Source organism: Oreochromis aureus, linkage group 22 (assembly GCF_013358895.1).
Source record: "Oreochromis aureus strain Israel breed Guangdong linkage group 22, ZZ_aureus, whole genome shotgun sequence".
NCBI lineage: Eukaryota > Metazoa > Chordata > Actinopteri > Cichliformes > Cichlidae > Oreochromis > Oreochromis aureus.
This window is the reverse complement of record NC_052962.1, coordinates 36,139,223-36,154,278: the sequence shown is the minus strand read 5'-3', so window position 1 is coordinate 36,154,278 and position 15,056 is coordinate 36,139,223. Positions and strand designations below refer to the sequence as shown.

The following is a 15,056-nucleotide window of genomic DNA, read 5'->3' as shown; positions in this document are numbered from 1 at the left end:
ATGTGCTTCACACCACTTTTTATTTCTGTTCTGATTTTTCCCTGCTGAAATACACATTTCCAAAATCAAGAACCGAAAAGAACTGAAAACATATTTTGATTGAGGAAGCACTTCTTTTTACTAAACCATGTAATCCATGTATTTTCTCAGATGGTTGTACAAACAATAACGATATTATGTCATATCTATATCATGGCAGACAACACATGCTCAAGTGTTGGGTGTTCTTAGTTATATTTTGTAGGGTCTTAAACCTACAATGTGAAGTGCCTTGGCATTCATTTTGCTGGCACCATACAAATAAACTGAATTGTAATGAATAGAATATCAAGCCCTACACTTCTGCCTTTATATACACTTTGTCCAAAATACTGGCTCACACCACCAAATCAATGCACAAAGCAGGGTCCACAAGGACATGGATGAGTGTGTGTGGTGTGACGGAACTTGACTGACCTGCACTGAACCCTGATCTTGCTTTGTGGACTGAGTTCATTGATTTGTAGGGTGAGCCAATACATGTGACAATTAAAGTGTAAGTAGCTGAAATAATTTTTAATAAACAGGTAAAAGAAGGAAAAAAAATCAAAACTGTTGCACTCAAAAAACCTATTGGACAGAGAAAGCTTCTTGCAAGATGGTGAGAGAGCTCGTCTTCATTGTTGTTCGTCTTGTGTAAATGTCCAGAAAGCATGGGCCATGGATCATCTGTGGAGACACAGGTAACAACACATTGTTCACTTAAATTATACAAGAAATTCACTATAAATGGGAACAACAGTTACCTAATTTGAAGTTTTCCACTCAAATTCAGTAAGCCGCTGGAGGAAAGTTGTGATATGGGGGTTAATGTGAACAACCTTTCGCTTCACAGCAGGGGTGGATCTAGAGAAATTTTCTTAGGGTGGCATGAGGGTGGCAAAAAAATCAAATGGGGTGGCAAAATCAAAGCCTTTCTTTTCAAACACATATGCAGGTGGTTACATATAGTTATAATGATTCAAATGCAGTAAGTATACATGTTTTTCATATAAATATAGTCTATAACTTAATTATCGTCTGTAGCCCACATAATTACACACTTTAGTTACATAAAACATGTGAGTTTTGACCTTATGTACTGTATAGCCTGTATAATAAATAAACATGTAGCCCAATAAGTATAAAATCCAGAAAGCTACACAACATGGGGCGGTTCATTTACAAACACAGGTCTAACTTAAGTTTCACTGTTTTTTTGTTAGAAAACAATCACATTGTTACAGCTTAAATTACACGAAATGTCAGAAATCTGCACTGTCATGAACAAAAATTTAAACCTAATTTTTCATGATTTGTTGGATTAACCCACTGAGGTCTGAAATACAACCGGCCATTTTTGACTCCTTTTGAGTTTACATTTGTATTTCACCCTCAGATTGTTTCATTTTATTTTTTCCCCCTTGCCTTGTTTGGTATCATTCTTTTCAGCTCAACTGAATTTAGTTGTTTTTTTCATTGACATACTGCATTAGTATTACTGATCTGAAATCACACAAAGAACTTCAAATCCTAGTAGTATTTTTTACTGTAAAAAAAAAAAAAAAACAGACATGTTGAGTAAATCTTTATAACTTGAAATGCAAATATAAATTGTACATTTTGTAAACATATACAACTATTTATCTAAAAATGCAGCCAATACACCTGCCGTTTTTTTTTTTCATTTTGTACAACCATTTAAAAATATTACTAAAACTAAAATGAGAGCACAATCAGGTGTCGCAATAAGATGCCCCACAAATGATGTGTGCCAGTTAAAAAAAAAAGTTTGTCCACCAAAAGACAGAGGAGAACAGCACAGGGATAAACCTGCAGGCCTGACAACAGCAGGTGTATCACTCCGCTGGTTTTCTACTTAGTGACAGTGTTTACATTGCAATGTGCCTTAGTGACATTCATTAGTGCCCTCACTGACACACAAAACAAGACTACTCAACAGAACAACTACACAAGACAACACAACACACTAAGTATACACTCCACACTAAACGTCACAAATCTCCCACATCTAAAAACTCTCTCCCTCTCTCTCACTCGCTCGCTCTGTCTCGCTGCCGTTACCGTCACTCCCAAAACTCTCCCCTCTTCCTAAACAACCAAATCCCACGTGTTGACTTTTTTTTTTTTATTGGTCGACATGGTACATTTTTCCACCGATAGGAAAGAGGTGGCTTTCTTTCCTTTCTTTACTGTTTTCGCGCTGTCATTAGAAAACGCTTAGAACACACACACACACAAACTGACGACAGTATTTAGAAAAAAAGCATGGCTTATATATATTATCATAAATCTGGATTTACTGGCTTGTAATTAAAATTTTAAAACTTTGAAGTCTGAACTTCCAATATGGGCTGAAATAGAGACTCAGCGTGGCTGCAGCTTGTTGACCAGTCATGTGATTTGGAGGTGCAGCGTGTCCCTGGACCACAGAGGGTTAATAACACTCACCTTCCTTTTATTTCCAGAGTGTAACATCCAACCACCTGTGTAAACTCCGAAATTCCCATGGTGTTGTTCAAAATGTGCTCTGGCACAATCATAAACATCGCTTGCTACTGAAAACAAGAAAAAAGCCGGTGTGTGCTATGGGCTGAACCATTTGTTAATGGTGGAGGGGGGGAACACTATGCAATATATTCAGTTTTAGCATTTATATTCAGTGTTGACTGTAACTACGTTCAAACTGCTAATGCTATCTTATTTTAATAAACAACACTGTCATATGCAAAACTGGGGTGGCACTTGGGGTGGCAAGGGATCATTTTCGGGTGGCACTTGCCACCCCATGCCACCCTTCTAGATCCGCCCCTGCTTCACAGTGGTCCCAGTCTTTCTGCTTGTCCCAACCTTGGAGGTACATTTTGTTCCCTCTTCAGGGTTTATCCTTACAAAAAACCTTAAAGCTTGATACAATAAATAGTAACATACAGTAACACTGAGTTGTGATGTGAAATAATGAGTTACTTAGGGATAATTTATTCATCATCTATCACTATTAGCTAACTGTTCAAACATACCTCTGAATCAGTTCCAATGTTGCACACGCTGACTCCTGGTATTCCAGGTTCAATACATAGAATGAACCAAAGAAGACTGACATCGCATCAGCAAAGGTGTTCTCTTTGTCCAGCTCAACAATTACACGGCCCTCTGCACTCATCATCCAGCTGGTGGCGGTCATTGAACTTTGTCCTTAAATGTATAGGGGCAACATGTTGTCATTATGCAACATAAAACAATTTCAATACTTCACTTCTTCACACTGTCTAGATAGTCATAAAGCAAATAGCTACGTACAGTTAATTATCAGTGGCCTTATGTACATAAGTCCGTTTTAACATATTATAATTGTACATAATTGGGAATTATTCTGCACATTAAACACACCTAACAAAGAGTCAGCCCAATTAAATTACCGGAGATGAATCAACTGTATGGTTAATTTGGAGTTTATAGTTTGTGTTGCTGTTAAGCTTTACAGTATTGACTTCAGTATTTCTGCTGTTGGTGTAGCTAGACTACCATGTTGATCAGTAATATGTAATGTGAAATTTGATATTGTTACTTTACTGCATTCACTGAGACACATGTCCAACAACCTTGGTTTATAAAGGAAATTACAGAAATTTGAGCTAACAAAACAGAGACTGGATACCTGTGTCCACGAAAAGCTCCTGTGCCAAACAGAAATTATAATATTGTCTAATCAGCTCTATTTCATAAATGACTTCTTACCAAGCATAATCAGCCTCGGGGTGATCGGCAGGTTGCTCTCTGCTTCAAGGGACATCCTGGTAGATGTTTCCTGCCAGAAAAAGGACCAGGACATTTTATGTAACAACCACCCCTCCCCCGAAATAAACAGGACAGCAAGCAACAGCATTAAACCTAGAGCTGTATGAAAAAAGCTTACATCTGCTAAGACAAAGAGGGAGTCTTCGTCTTCCTTGTAATACTTCATCATCAGAAGTATGGCTGCTGTGCCAACCTTGTTGTTGGTCAAAACTCCCTCACTTTCTATCTGCTGGATGAGTGTCCTTATACCAAGGTTCCATTTGAGCTTCTGGCTGGAGAAATAGTTAATAATCCTTCTGCCTTTGGTTATGAGGGCCTGACCTAAGCGCTCACTGATATCGATGCGTGTGAGTTTGTAAAAGTGGTTCGAAAGACCTTTCCGAGTAAACAAGAATGGCCACTGCTCCTGAATATCAGCTACTGAAAGTGAGGGACAACTGTTGATAAGCTGCCCCTGAGAAATATATGTGAGGCACATGAAGTCATCCACATCAGGTCTCTCCACAGCTCCAGGTCCTTGTGAATTAAAAATTGTTAACAGGATGTGTTTCTTTTCCTCTAAAGAAGCTGGTGTTTCCCCCTCAGGAAGTTCAACTGGCTGCCAATTAATACAACCATAGCTATCAACAAGGCATCTAACTTTTTTAGGTGAGGTTGCACTACTGTTGGGACTGCAGTCTTCCTCATTCCTGGTTCTCTTTGTCTGATGAAGTCTATGTGTTGTATTATCTCGATTAACATGTTCAACTCTAGATTTGATGCTTCTTAGTAGTGAATAATGTCCACAACCCAGTCTTTCTCCCTTTTAGTAAAATCTGCAAATGTTTGAGGGCATCTGTTTACAATGATTTTAGCAACTTCTTCACAAGATGCACGTTTAGCGTTTCTGCAGTGAACTTGCATGGCCTCCACAACAATTCTAACCATACTTCTCCTGTCCTCTGGATGAGCTGTGTCCCAGGACTGCAAAGGAACTACAAACTCAAGGTCTTGCATTGAAAAGTTGTAATACGATATATTTTAGAGTATGTCACAATTTCCACCCTTAGTTGTACCACTACCAATGAAAGGTTAATGGTGTTAGATTTAGTGTCTACTTTTGTTTATGTTTTCCGTGTTAATTATCTACCAGACAATGTGAGCCCCAAAACGCTCTTCAATATTATACTGTCAAAGTACATGTGTAGTATGGTGAAGAGAAAAAAACAGCTAATCAAGCTAATCAGTGACATACGAGTCTATGAGTGACCTTCAAATCATAGACTCAAGTCTGTGAGTTGTACAGAACCTACACAAACCTCCTTTAAATGCAAGAAGTAGTTTACGTATTTGAATTGGTGTGAGAAAGGGTTTGAGATCTTCTGCCTCCACAAACAAAAGATCACTTTTTTGTTGTACACCAATGACGTCCGTCAGATGTTGTACAATGCAGATTATTTTCTCTCTGTCTAGTGCCGGCAGGAGGCTTGTGAGTTCCTCTTCAATTTCTATCCCTGAAAAAGAATTAAGGTGTAAGGAGACAACAAAAAGGCCTGCCATGTTATGAAGTGGTAGTGGGTAATAATCCATCAGACTGTCAGCATTTACACACACACTTCTTTCTGTAGGGCAACGCAAGTAGTGCCAAGGTCAATGAGAAGTACTGAGTGACGCAACTTGAGCACAAAGTACAATTCAGAATCGTTAACAAGTATAACAGCTATCTTCCCAAAAACCAAGCCATCATCAGTGTCATCTACAAAGGAAACATTGCCTTTGACATACTTGGTACCTTTGTAGACAACTGCTGACACATCCAAAGTGGTCTGATTGGTGCAGCCTGCTTTTGCCGCAGCTTCTTGAATGACAGCGTTGTAAAGATGATTATAATTACTTGCTTCTCCAGTGATTTGAACTGTAGGTGGAAACAGTTGGCCCACTGAGAGGTAGGACTGCAGTAACTGATGCCGTTCTGTCAGAGTCTTGCATAAGTTGACAAAGTTGTGCACTGTTCTTGTACATGCTTTGAAATACGAGTGCTTGCTCTCAAACCTAAGGGTCCACAAACGAATGAGGGGTCCAAAGTGAAGGATAAGCTCTGCATAATGTAACAAATAGTGATGTTTAGCTTTTAAAGCTTTGTCAGGAAACCTACTGTGTCTCAGATGTATATAGTCCTCTATCAGTATCTTTAGGTAGGCAATGTCATTGTGACTTATTTTGGGGGGCACATACAAGATCAACAATGTCTCTAAGTTTAAGGCATAACTGCCAAACCTCACTATCCACAGGATGTTTTATCTTTTCACCAATGTACAGAGGCTGCTGAACCCCCCAGCCTCTGCCCTGTTTTCACCTCACATGGCTTACTTAAAGCATCACTTCCTACGTGTTTGAACTGTACAATTGCTCTGTTTAACTGGTTGTATGTGAAATGCCCTTCCACTTGCACAAAGGTATCAATATATAGCGACAAGTCACTGGAAACCACTCCTTCAAATAAATCATGGCCCAAACATGGAGGTAACCCAGAGCACACATGGAAATACTTCAGTGAATTAAACACAGAGTCAAAAATTAATGTCGTTCACAACCGAGTGGTCACTTGTAGAGAGGACCTCAACACTGTCTTTATAGTTATCAGCTGTTCTTTTTTGTCCAAGTGATAGTGGATCATTGATAAAGCTTTCCCTGTCAATTAAGCAGTATCTGCAAAAATGTTTGCTGCAGCTGAAATTCTCAGTGAAACCACCTACGCAGTGGGAGCCCAGATTGTCTCCTAAGATGGCTATCAAAGCTGCCTTCATTATGGTTCCATCCTCTACCAGAACCCCTGTCTCTTCCATGTCTTTAAGGTCTGCAATAAGACTGGAAAAAACTTTGTTATGGCCAAAAGTTTTGAAGTCAGTGTCCCTGCAAAGCAGAACAAGTTGCATTGCATCAACAGAGGACCGGTTGTGTGGTAAGATCTCATCTAGAGTCATGTGCACTGCCAGGATTTTATGTTTCTTTTTGCCAGACCATAATGGATTAACCACTTCAAATGGATCTTGGTAGAGAATGAGTGAAAGAGATGATGGATAGTGCTATAAAAGTGCATTATCCTTGACATTTTGACCGTCTGACACATCCTCTAAAACCATGTCTGGTGATCGGCGCAGTTTTGACTGTTTGTACTGTTCCCAGATTGTGGGTTGTCTCAAGAGAGACTTCAGTTTTTCTTTAATTGGCACATACTGAAAATAACGCTGTTTGCTTGTACTGTCAGATCCTAAAAAAATTTGAGTGGGTTCCACATAACTGAAATTTTCTTTGAAAAATGTCTTCCTTGTTTTGTCAGATCTCAACACACCTTTATTGTACAGTGTTAAGAGATCATTCTGTGAAAGTTCTTGAATGATGTTATCCACTTCTGCTTGTGGAATATTAAATGCAGACAGTTTGTCAGACAGTTTTGCCAGAACATCGTGCATTGCACAGCTGTGAAGATCCTGAAATTCCTCTATGGTGCACTGTATAGTGCTGGTTGGCAAGAGCATTTTAGCCTGCATTTTTAAATAAAACAAAGCCAATCGATATAGAAATAAATCTTCATCAGTAGTATTGTGCTGTGAATCCCTGTCTTCTAATAGATTAACTGTGTCCTGTCCTTGTACCGGCCATTTACCATTTACCATTCTCTCAAATAAGTGAAAAAACACTTACCTTCAGACTGATTAACTGGTTCAAGTTCAACTTTGGTGTGTCCCATGTCAGTCAGTATTAGGGAAAAAGTGTTAAGTTTAGATGTTTCATTTACTTTTGAGATACTCCCGCATTAATTGGATGAGAAAATTGGAGTCTAGCAGAGTTGTCACGAATAACATACGATCTTCAGATATAATCCAATCAACTGTGCATTTAACCTGATTGAACTCCATCCAGTTACCTCTGACTACTTCTAAGTTGCACATCTTAACGGTCCGTAAATTGTCTCTGTTGTTCTTCCACCATCTCATCATCACTCTGTGCTGCAGCAAACTGGGACTGTGGCACAGAATAGTTGATGGTCATGTTGTTCTCCTGCTTTGCAGCTTTGTTTGAGTCTGAATTGCGTCTTAAATGTGCACAACTAAGAAAAGCAGGTCAATATTTTCTTCTTGTTGTTATTTAATGGTGGTTGGCAACCAGCGAAAGGAGCATTAACCGCCTCGATCAATATCTTCTATCCGCCATTGTTGTTTTGAAAGTGAATACCCGACGTGTGCACCATACATCACGTTGTACGTCAGGTAAAGGTGTAGTGTCGACTATGGCTCTCCCATTGAGATGTGTAACAAGTGCTACACACACCTGTCGCATAAAATGGTTTAAAAACGTAACAGTCGCTTTAAAAACACAACCCAACGCGCTAAACATGAACAAACAGAAACACCCGTGTTACATTATCATGTATATCCAGGACATCTCTTCTGAACAAGATGAAGTGGTGCTACAAAGAAATTATTTCTATAGGAGAGTGCATTTAATAGCAGTCTGGCCTGCCACAAAATGCACCGCTAAAAATACAGTTTCTGCTTGTCCCAGAATTTATTAAATTTGAGAGTGAAGTTGTAGGACTGATGCTGGTTAGTGGTGTAGGTTTCATGGATGTGACACCTGAACTTGTGTAAAATGACCACCAGAGCATATTCCGAGACTTCTGGTTAGTTCACTGTAGTTAGGCAGAGGTGTCTTAAAAGTACCTCCTTATACAAAAAAAATGAAGTTCCAGTATAAGAAAGAATAAGAAGAGAAAAAAGCTACACCCTGCTAAATGAAGTAACTTTTAAACATTAGTCTAAATGTAACATATAGAAAGGAAATCAGTCTAAGTATACATTACCTAGTAAGTATACTACTAATGCTTCTTGGGACTATATTGGCCCAAGATCTAGTGGATGAAACTGTGTTTTTGGATTAAGACAACGTCATCTGTCAGCTTGGAAGCTTCAGTGAGAAACTCACGTGTTAATTGTGATGAATTATAACGAACTCTTGAATTTATGCACTGATATTATCTCAGTCACTGATGCTAACTCATTAGCCTAGCAAGGTGAGCACCACAGAACAGTGATCAGCAAAGTGTGGCCGGTGGACATAATTTACAAGAAATACCTAAAATTGATATTTTCAAATTAAATCTGAAATTATGCACAACATAATATTTATTACTAAATATGGAAATTTATAAAACAATCAGAAATACTGAAAAAAGCTGCAAAACAATTTAATGACAATCTCTGCTTCTACCTTTTTATTTTTAACCTTTCTCTCAGTCCTGGCTGTGGTTGTATCTGCATTAATTTTCTTCACTTCAGAGTCTCTCCTGAGATGAAACCTGCTCTTGTCCTTCCTTCCCTAAATGAAGCTTTATCCTAGAACAACTCAAAACTGGGAGAAGACAGATTTACTGGCCTCTCTTTCACTACATTACCTTCTACTCCAGAGTAGAACTGGCCTGTTTGGTTGGTGCCACATTGGATAAACAAAGTGGTCTTTATGTGGACAAACTGATCTCCTGGCTCTATCACTGTCTGCCTCTGGCTTCTGGGGGCGTTACTGTGGATTCCCACAAACACAGACAATCACTTTCTCACAAACACACCACAACAAGCTTGTTGATTTATGTATCTGTGCATTTTCATATTTTTGTGTTCCATGTGCTCTATGTTTTGTTTTTTCTAAAAGTTGCAGTAGTTACATCCTCCCCCCTCCCCTTCCTTTTTTTTCTTCTCTGGCCTGTTAGCTCAGAAATTGTCATGGAACAGATATCATTTTAGAACTGAAATAACACCAATAGAAATGCATAAAGAGATAAAACAAACACATGAGCAGTGGCGGTCCTAGCCTGTTTGGCGCCCCGGGCGAACACTCCCCCCCCCGGACATACACACACACACACACACACACATATGAAGAGAGAGAGAGTATGCATTGTATGCAAACGGCTACCAAACAGCCATCCTAATTCGTCATACAATGAGAACAGGACAAATCAACAACTGACACTGACTAATTAATATTAAAATCTGTAACGTAATGTATTGTTTGGAGTTTAGTCTGTTACTGTTACTATTTTTGCCTTTTCTTCTTGGAGCAACTGTTACCCACATCATTTCCTTCAGGATTAATAAAGTATTCTGATTCTGATTGTTTCAGGATGACCTGCCATTATCCAATGACACATCTGCTTACCTGTATCTTTTGCTCGTTTCTCCTCCTCTTCTTTTCTCTTTTTTCTAAACTGAGCACCTGATGGCTTTGAACTTTTCTTTTACATCAACCATTGGTTTTAATTTTGCATTCCAGTATGAACACCCATCCCCCAACTCGAGGATCACCACAACATAACCTAATAGACCTACACCTTAGTTCAGAGAGTCACTTTGTCTCGGGTTTATTTCTGGGATTTCACACAACCCAGGATTCAAATCATGAATACATAATGGGCTTAGATTTACAACATTATGAATGAAATGTGCTTTATTTGGAAACAGCCGGCCCCCCTCCCCTTTCGACAAGTTGTGTGTGAAACTTTAAATCATCAAACTGTAAATTATAAATTTTAAATTGTTATTGATCCCTTTAACCCTGGTCCTAAAGTGTATATTTATTTTCTTAGTCTTCTTATAAGAGTAAGAAGTAAAAAGTACAGACATTTGAGTTAAAATGTAGTTAGTAAAAGTAAAAAGTAGAAGTACAGATATCTAAAAATTCTTCCTGAGTACAGTAATGAAGTATTTGTACTTCGTTACTTACAACCTCTGCTTAATTTCAATTTGTCTAAAATTTAAAAAAAATGATTGTTGGGTCTGTGTTTCCACAAGCCCCGCTAGTTTAGAGACTTATTCCTCATGAAGAGCGGAAAACAAGACAGAACATCTTCAACCGGCTTTTTAACCCACTAACGAGGGAAGTTTGGGTCAAAACCAGCTCGTGGAGCTCACGCTCCTCACCTGACTCCAGCCCAAATCCTTCAAAGAGCAGCTTCCTCGTAGCCTTTTTATTGACATGACAGTTACAATACACAATACAACACAACACAAGCACCTCCCACAGAAAAACCCCCCAATGGTTCTAAGACAAGGCACTATGTGTGTGTATGTGTAAGCACCTGTATGCATGTGCAAGAGTGTGTGTGTGTGTGTGTTTGTGTGTGTGTGTGTGTGTGTGTGTGTGTGTATGCATGTGAGAATGTGTGTGTGTCTGTGTGTGTGCGTGTGTGTGTGTGTGTGTCATGGGGGTGCGTTTGTGTGACCTCATGCTGACTAAAAGGGTCATAAAAGCAGGAAGCTTACAACCAAAGAAACAGATCTTCCACATAGAATGTAGCTACAATAAAACCTCCCCGAGCACAGAGCGGCTGGAGAGGTGGTCAGGATCAAAGGAATGTCTTGATCCTATAGATTGAACTAACACTCTACAAATTTAGGAAAAACAATGACAACATTCAACAATTAGACTTAACAATGATTTTCATCCAAAGGCATAAAGAGAAATTCCTCCTCTTCAGAAAATTCTATAATCAGATTAATCAACTCTGTGTTGGAGTCAGTCAGATCATTTCCATAGAGAGTCACTTTGCATCAGCAGCACCATGCTCCAGTGCTCTGGGAGAGTTTATAGTCCTGAGAGTTGAACACTGGATGACTGACAGCTGTCCTTCATCACAACAGAAGCCACAGAAATCCTCCTCATCAAAAACATGACTTTGATCTGCGTCCTCATCTGGACTCTCCTCTGCTGCTGCTTCACAGGTAAAGTCCAGAGAATCAAACTCCTCTCCTCTATCAACATCTGTCCCTCTGAAATGAAGCCCACAAAACCATGAAGCTGCTTTATGTTTTTGTCTCTGTATCCTCAGAGTCCAGAGGACAGATCACAGTGACTCAGCCTGGAGCAGTGAGCTCTGCTGTGGGAGGAACTGTGAACATCAAGTGCACAACGAGTGAAGATGTTTATTCTCTTTTAGATACCCATTTTTTGGCCTGGTACCAACAGAAAGACGGTGGAGTTCCTAAACTGATCATTTATGCTGCTGACACTCTAGAATCAGGGATATCAAATCGTTTTACAGGCAGTGGATCAAACTCTGACTTCACTCTGACCATCAGTGGAGTCCAGGCTGAAGATGCAGCAGTTTATTACTGTCAGAGTGCTCATGAGATCAACAGTCAGCTTGTGTTCACACAGTGAAAAACAGTCGTACAAAAACCTCCCTCAGTCAGACTGAACAGAAACTGAACTGCCTGCTGCAGCTGGAAGATACTGCAGAGACTGATACAGTTCACTGAGGACACACACACACACACACACACACACACACACACACACACACACACACACACACACACACACAGAATTAAACTTCAAATAACACACATGAAACATGAATTCATTTTAGAGTTTGTCACTTTTAGAAAAATATTATTTTTTATGTTTGACTTTTATTTAATGATATTGAATAAAATAAAGAAGGGTCTTATCATGGGTCACATGCTGGTTACAATACTCTGTCACCATCTTTTGCTGCCTCTGCTACACCCAACAGGGAATAGAACTACAAAACGAAAAAGGTTTTAAAACTATTTATAGCAGGGAGCAAATGTTGGCTGTGACTTTATTTATTGACTTATTGCTTTATTTGTTCATGTATATTTTTTTTCTTTACATTTACACTCTGATGTGATACAGCACATGTGATTCTCTCAGTAAAAGTTACTGAAGGAGAGATTTTCAGTGTATGGAAGCATCACTACTGAACCTGAAGGATGATTATCAGACAGAAGAGCAGCTGAATGGAAACACATGAAAACCACTATTTGAAGACCTCAGTTTTTATTTGAAGTATTAAAACCATCAACAGTGCCACAAGCATGAAAACATGAAAACTATCAAAGCAATACAGACACAGAGGGAGCAGACTGAGAGAAGCTGCAGACTAAAGCCAGTATCAGAGTCCCAGTGAGTCAGCTCAGGACTGGGAACACTGGTCTGTCATCAGAGTCTGTGAGAGTGGAGTGTGGGAGCCCTGGGTGGCCTCACAGGTCACAGAGCCCACCTTCTCCCACTGGTCTGCAGGGAGCCTCAGGGTGCTGCTCCAGCTGTAGTGGCCGTCATTCTGCAGCGCCCCGGGGCTCCTGCTCTCCTCTCCACTGCTGCTTCTTCCATCCACCTTCCAGGACAGCCTCCAGTCTGAGGGGAAGCCCTTGTTGGCCACACACATGACTGTAGCCTTCCCCTGCTGCAGCTCCTCACTAGAGGGCGCCAGCACAGTCAGGGAGGGGGGGACTCGACCCACTGCAGAGAGAGAGAATAGATGTTAGAGAAACTGGGAGTTTGGGTGAAACTGCTCTCCAGTTGTTTCACTTCCCTCTCTGAGCTTGGTAACCATGGTAACAGACAGGCTTCATTGCTGAACCATGGCAACAGACGAGTTTCAGTACCAAAGATAAAAATATTAAAGCATTTCTTTGACTTCTGATGTTCTCGTGTGTGTTATGTTTGAATAATTTATTAGTTTTATAATTAGAAAACAAACAAAAATTAAAATGTGAGAATTTTGTCATAAACAATTTAGTATGTAAAAAAGAAAAAAAGTATAGACTTGTTTTTACTCTATTTGGGAACAATAAAGATAACTGTACTTACTCACACTTTAAAATTCATAAAATGATCAAACCTCAGACAGCACACTGTTAATGTGTCGTTAATAATGTTAAATCTGTAAGAACTATTAGTTTTAAATGGATGTCACGTTATTTGCAGCAAAAGGTCGAAGACAAAACTTTTATGGAAATGTAAAATATATAAACTTTTTCTACTTTTCTTCAAGAAAAAAAACTTTTTAAAAGTTTAATTTCCAGTAAAAATAAATGCACAAGATGATTTTAGTCTAAATTCAAAATTTACACTGATATTAGATTTTATATTTATGAAAAACATGAAGTATTTATGTAGAAGGAAATGAAATGAAACTTAATGATGCAGGTTTCAGCTTCATAAATGAGTCAAATGTACTTACAGTTAACATCCAGTCTGGTTCCTCCACCGAACGTGTACCACAGTGATACAAACTCATTGAGCCGCCGTACAAAAACCTCTGACTGTAGAGAGACACGGCTCTCTGACTCTGAAACAAACAAACTCAACAAAATAATTCACTGTTTGCATAATTTTATAAAAATTAGAACTGAAACAAGAAATAATGCAACATGATTTTAGAAGTTGCATTTTTAAAATTAGATTCACAGTTCAGATAATTTATTAATTCCAAAATTTGTTTGCAGCTTTCCCACACTACCTGCTCACATGGTCAAACTCACACAGCCTACAGTGTTTAAACAATAATCACAAGCACTGTTGCAGGTCAAGGCAGAGATAAACAAGCAATGAGGTCAAGGAAAAAGTAAATAAATACATCAAAATGAACAAAAATGTTCAAAATAAATAAATAGAATATGAAGGGTAAATGTCTCAAAATGAACAATCACAGAAACATTCATCTAAATGACTCCTGTCAGCGTTCAGGAATCTAACAGCTGAGGGAATGAAGGATTTGAAGTTTCTGTTTGTTCTACAAGCCATCACCAACTACAGGACGACAACACCTGCCTGTGATGGTGACGGCTCCCTTCCAGATGCGCTGAACAACTTCTACGCTCGGTTCGACAGGCAGAACGACGTGGCGGCGAGGAAGTCCACCCCTCCTCCGAACGACCAGGTGCTGTGACTCACTACAGCTGAGGTGAGGAAAACTCTATGCAGAGTCAACCCACGCAAAGCTGCTGGTCCAGACAACATCCCAGGCAGAGTGCTCAGAGAATGTGCTGAACAGCTGGCAGATGTTCTCACCGACATCTTCAACATCTCTCTGAGCAGTGCCGTCGTTCCCACGTGCTTCAAGGCCACCACCATCGTCCCCATGCCCAAGAAGTCTTCTGTGTCCTGTCTCAATGACTACCGTCCTGTTGCACTTACACCCACCATCATGAAGTGCTTCGAGCGGCTCGTCATGAGACACATCAAGACCCTGCTGCCCCCCTCACTGGACCCACTGCAATTTGCATACCGCCATAACCGCTCAACGGATGACGCCATCTCCACTGCACTCCATCTTGCCCTCACACACTTGGACAAGGACACACATGTTCGAATCCTGTACATAGATTTCAGCTCAGCATTTAACACGATCATCCCCCAACAACTGATCGGAAAGC

General features: G+C 39.7%; 2 protein-coding genes and 1 gene segment (V, D, J or C); 1 reads left to right on the top strand and 2 right to left on the bottom strand.

Annotated features, from left to right (window-relative positions):
- Positions 1–578: 578 nt before the first annotated feature.
- On the bottom strand, positions 579–6,662 carry LOC120435571. The gene is made up of 5 exons (XM_039605346.1): positions 6,573–6,662; positions 3,956–4,291; positions 3,778–3,847; positions 3,060–3,234; positions 579–708 (listed from the first exon to the last, which is right to left on the bottom strand). The coding sequence occupies exons 1-5, from the start codon at positions 6,660–6,662 to the stop codon at positions 705–707; spliced, it is 675 nt and encodes a 224-aa protein (XP_039461280.1). The 3' UTR covers positions 579–704.
- A 4,879-nt stretch (positions 6,663–11,541) lies between these two features.
- Positions 11,542–12,033, top strand: LOC116326032. The segment is given in 2 exon segments: positions 11,542–11,594; positions 11,702–12,033. Coding segments are annotated over 2 exon segments (384 nt in total).
- Positions 12,034–12,656: 623 nt separating this feature from the next.
- Positions 12,657–14,763, bottom strand: LOC120435570 (immunoglobulin kappa light chain-like). Its single transcript, XM_039605345.1, has 4 exons — positions 14,692–14,763; positions 14,452–14,596; positions 13,862–13,993; positions 12,657–13,137 (listed from the first exon to the last, which is right to left on the bottom strand). Exons 1-4 carry the CDS (start codon positions 14,761–14,763, stop codon positions 12,812–12,814), a joined length of 675 nt encoding a protein of 224 aa, XP_039461279.1. The 3' UTR covers positions 12,657–12,811.
- Between the last annotated feature and the right edge of the window lie 293 nt (positions 14,764–15,056).

Coding starts and splice junctions, on each gene's coding strand:
- LOC120435571 (XM_039605346.1), bottom strand. CDS start 6,662: ATGGAAGAGACAGGGGTTCTGGTAGAGGATGGAACCATAATGAAGGCA. Junction 3,848..3,955: donor CCCTCTTTGTCTTAGCAGAT/GTAAGCTTTTTT, acceptor TTTTTCTGGCAG/GAAACATCTACCAGGATGTC. Junction 3,235..3,777: donor CCCGAGGCTGATTATGCTTG/GTAAGAAGTCAT, acceptor TATACATTTAAG/GACAAAGTTCAATGACCGCC.
- LOC120435570 (XM_039605345.1), bottom strand. CDS start 14,763: ATGGGGACGATGGTGGTGGCCTTGAAGCACGTGGGAACGACGGCACTG. Junction 14,597..14,691: donor GAGAGATGTTGAAGATGTCG/GTGAGAACATCT, acceptor GACTCTGCATAG/AGTTTTCCTCACCTCAGCTG. Junction 13,994..14,451: donor GGGAGCCGTCACCATCACAG/GCAGGTGTTGTC, acceptor AACAGTGAATTA/TTTTGTTGAGTTTGTTTGTT.